Below are 3328 nucleotides of genomic sequence, written 5' to 3'. Positions count from 1 at the left end.
AAATATTGAATGAGACTTTTTATTTTGTCTTAGCTGTATATCGATCCAGCGTTTCCACGGTGAAATGATTCACGCCATTGTGACTCAGTGTTGTATACATATATATACAAGAATATCGATTTCTCCTCCTCGTCTTTACACACACACATGCGGAGGGAGTTTTTATATATAAAGCGGATCGAGCTCCGAATATAATATCGCTGGTCTCTGCTCGCATTTGTATTCGGCCGTGTGAACACAAATCTAGTACTACTGTCCGTGTTAGACTTGCATGTCCACGGGTAATGCCATGGTAATAATATACTGTACATACTTAATTTACAGTCAATGTCAAGACTTGATTCGAGATTCCCTTCCGGGGAGATCCTACCTCAAAGATCCTTGGCTTGGCAATGACCAGCAGCTTTATTGACATAGAGATTTATCATTTGCTTTTAACTAAGTACAATGAATTTTAAGGATTTTTTTTTAGGTATCTCGAAATTTAAATAACGTTACTTTGTTAAATACATCAATCAAATGATTTCATGTCCAATGGATGTCAAAAAGGTTTTCGTGCCGTCGAGTGCATCTTCACGTGCCAAAAGACACTTCGTGTACTGTAATGTGTGTGCTTTATTATTTTCAACATTACTTTTGGGATAACAAAGTGCTATGCGTGACGGATGTCCATTCCCTAAACCTGCCTGGTAACTAGTTTACTACTATCAAACGTAATAAAACAAAAATACAGCTTAATCAAACAAGCAGTCGAAATTCTCCAAACAAGTTTCCGCCGACTTTATACAAACTGACATTACATTTTTATCACTCTGTTTTTATTGTAAATTGATTTTAGAAAAAAAAAAAAAAATTGCATCGTTTTGAAACGACATGGCAAATGTTTCGAGCCTTAATTCAAAAATGATAAAACAACAAGCGCCATCGTGCGGTGATTTTCGGCTACGTTCACTAGAGGGTGCCACCCTTGCGTTCGTTGACATCCTTTTTCCTGCGTCTGATGAAAGGACGTTGTGTGAGTTGAGCAACGTGGATAGTAGTAGTTAGTTAGAATTGAGTCGCAGACTTTCGCCACACATTTGTACATTTTTTCTGTTCTCTCTCCCCTTGATGGTGCGTAAAAACCAAGGCCTCGTATTGAAACAATAGAATCTCAATTCAAGTATCGTAACCCAGTTGTTGAAATACCTTTAGTCATTCGCACCCAACACACACACACGGCTGTTTCCCGTTTTCTTTTGAGTTTTGTTCAACCTGTTTTTTTGAGTCGAGAGACAAAGAGACTCGATCGAAACAATGAAAGAAGAAATCGAAGCTGCGGCTCTTTTCATTACGCAACTGGTGTCCCAGTCCAGTCAACTTGCCAACCTGCCTGAAGACCGGCTACAAACTTTCAAGAGGCACCTCATCAGGCTCTTTGAGGAGAGGTTTCATGTAAGAAGCAATTCTGTTAATTATTAGTCTCGTCAGTTGTGTTTCAATGTTTCTATCGACTTGACTATTTCAGAACCACTGGTTTCCTGACAGACCTCAGCGAGGTCAGGGCTTTCGTTGCATCAGGTTAAATGGTGGTAGCCGTCCTGATCCTCTCATTCAGAAAGCTGCGCTTGAGACTGGGCTTGAGTATTGTGATCTGAGGCTGCCGGTGGAATTCACCATGTGGGTAGACCCAAGGGAGGTCTCGTGCAGGTGGGAAATTCATGTTCAAATGACATCTTGATTGACAATTATTTTCAATAATGATCATTGTTTTGGCCTTGCAGATTTGGCGAGCATGAAGGTTCCTATTGCACCGTGGCGTCGTTTGAAAAGGAGACGGACGCCAAGGCCGTTGCTGGTAGCACGTTAGCGCCACTGCAAGTCGTGACCGACAACGACAGGAGTTTGGCTGTCTCTCAGCAGCAAATTAGCCCTCGCCGAACCAACACCAGTAGCAACCGCAGCAGCCGAGGATCTCCGTCGCCGGTCAGCCCACCGCGTGCAACCATCCAGCAGCAGCAGCAGCAGCAGTACCGACTCAACTGTTTTTATCCCAACTACGACCCATCGCACAAGGGCTGGTATCCTGTGACTGCCACTTCTTCCTATAGTTCTCTCTCACCTCCTCCACCCATGGCTCTCAACTACCACGCACCCAAATCTCGCTTCGTCCAGCAACAGCACCCATGGGGCTTGGCTTACGTTCCGACCGTCCGCTACCTCAACAACTGGCCCATGGGTCAAATGGTCAAAGTTTGAGGTGAGAGAGGAAAAGAGAGAAAGACCAAAAACAAAAGAAACAAAAGGCTCATCGTTACACAAAACGACAACACAATGTTCCAAATCCCTCGTCAACACTTGCCTTTCGTTGTTCGGTTATTTTTGTCGTCCGTCATTTCTTTTTCAAAACTATTACCTCTAACGATATTTGAATTTTGTTTGTGATAAGTTCCACTCATTTTTTTTCCATCTCAGCTCCCGGTTTTCAAAGTTTTTTTTTCTTCTTTTTTCGATTTTAAAGGGGGTGTGTGTTTTCGTCCTGAAAGTTTTGTCCTCTCTCCTTTATTATGTTTTTTTTTTCTTCTTCTTGGGCGCCCCTTCGACGAGTCACTGGCGATTACACCTCGGCGTGCAATCTGTTTTGCCTTTGTCTGGCTCGACATCCGCGAAAAAGCACCGGCACCACCACCCCCCTAACAACTTTCTTCCGTTAATGAAACAACCAACTCTTTATGTGATTCATGTTTGCTACTCTCTCTTACGAAGTGCACCCCACCTTTCGTGACTTGATCTAGATAACAGAAAACAATCCATTTTTCTCGGACCATTTAGCAATTTGAGGACCTCCCCTTTACACAGTGTCGAAGAAGAAAAAAACAAAACATCCGGAAAATGTTCCCTGTTGGTGTGTGTGTATGTTTGTAAGAAAAACTAAGAATCCGTCCCAGCTATACTATTGATCTACTATCACTATATATGTATAATCGAACACATCTTTCCGTTTCCCAATTTTTTTGTTTATTATCCTCTATTCTTTCGTGTCCTAATTTTTTCCCTCCCACTGTATCTGTGCCGCGTTTGGTGTTTTGTATCTACGTATCGAAGTTGTTCCTCCGGTTGATTTTGGTCAAACATGTTTCATTCCTACTCGTCCTAAACAAGCAAAAACAACAACCAAATAAGAGAATGTATTTAGTCGATTATATTATATAGTAAATCCTGATTATTCCCCCTTCCCTGTTTTCTTTCTCTTAATTCCATAATGGCTGGGATTTTCTCAATCCTTTACTCCCAATTCTTAATCACAATACAACTTTGTTTCCGCATAAAATAATTCCGAAACTAATTG

At 41.7% G+C, this 3328-nt stretch overlaps 1 protein-coding gene across 1 annotated transcript; it reads left to right on the top strand.

Annotated features, from left to right (window-relative positions):
• The first annotated feature begins 938 nt into the window (after positions 1-938).
• On the top strand, positions 939-3313 carry LOC124194265 (maternal B9.10 protein-like). The gene is made up of 3 exons (XM_046588374.1): positions 939-1434; positions 1508-1689; positions 1764-3313. The coding sequence occupies exons 1-3, from the start codon at positions 1297-1299 to the stop codon at positions 2236-2238; spliced, it is 795 nt and encodes a 264-aa protein (XP_046444330.1). The 5' UTR covers positions 939-1296; the 3' UTR covers positions 2239-3313.
• Positions 3314-3328: the final 15 nt, after the last annotated feature.

Source organism: Daphnia pulex, chromosome 5, assembly GCF_021134715.1.
Source record: "Daphnia pulex isolate KAP4 chromosome 5, ASM2113471v1".
Classification (NCBI taxonomy): domain Eukaryota; kingdom Metazoa; phylum Arthropoda; class Branchiopoda; order Diplostraca; family Daphniidae; genus Daphnia; species Daphnia pulex.
Note: the sequence above shows the minus strand (reverse complement) of the source record. Positions and strands in the feature narration are given on the sequence as shown.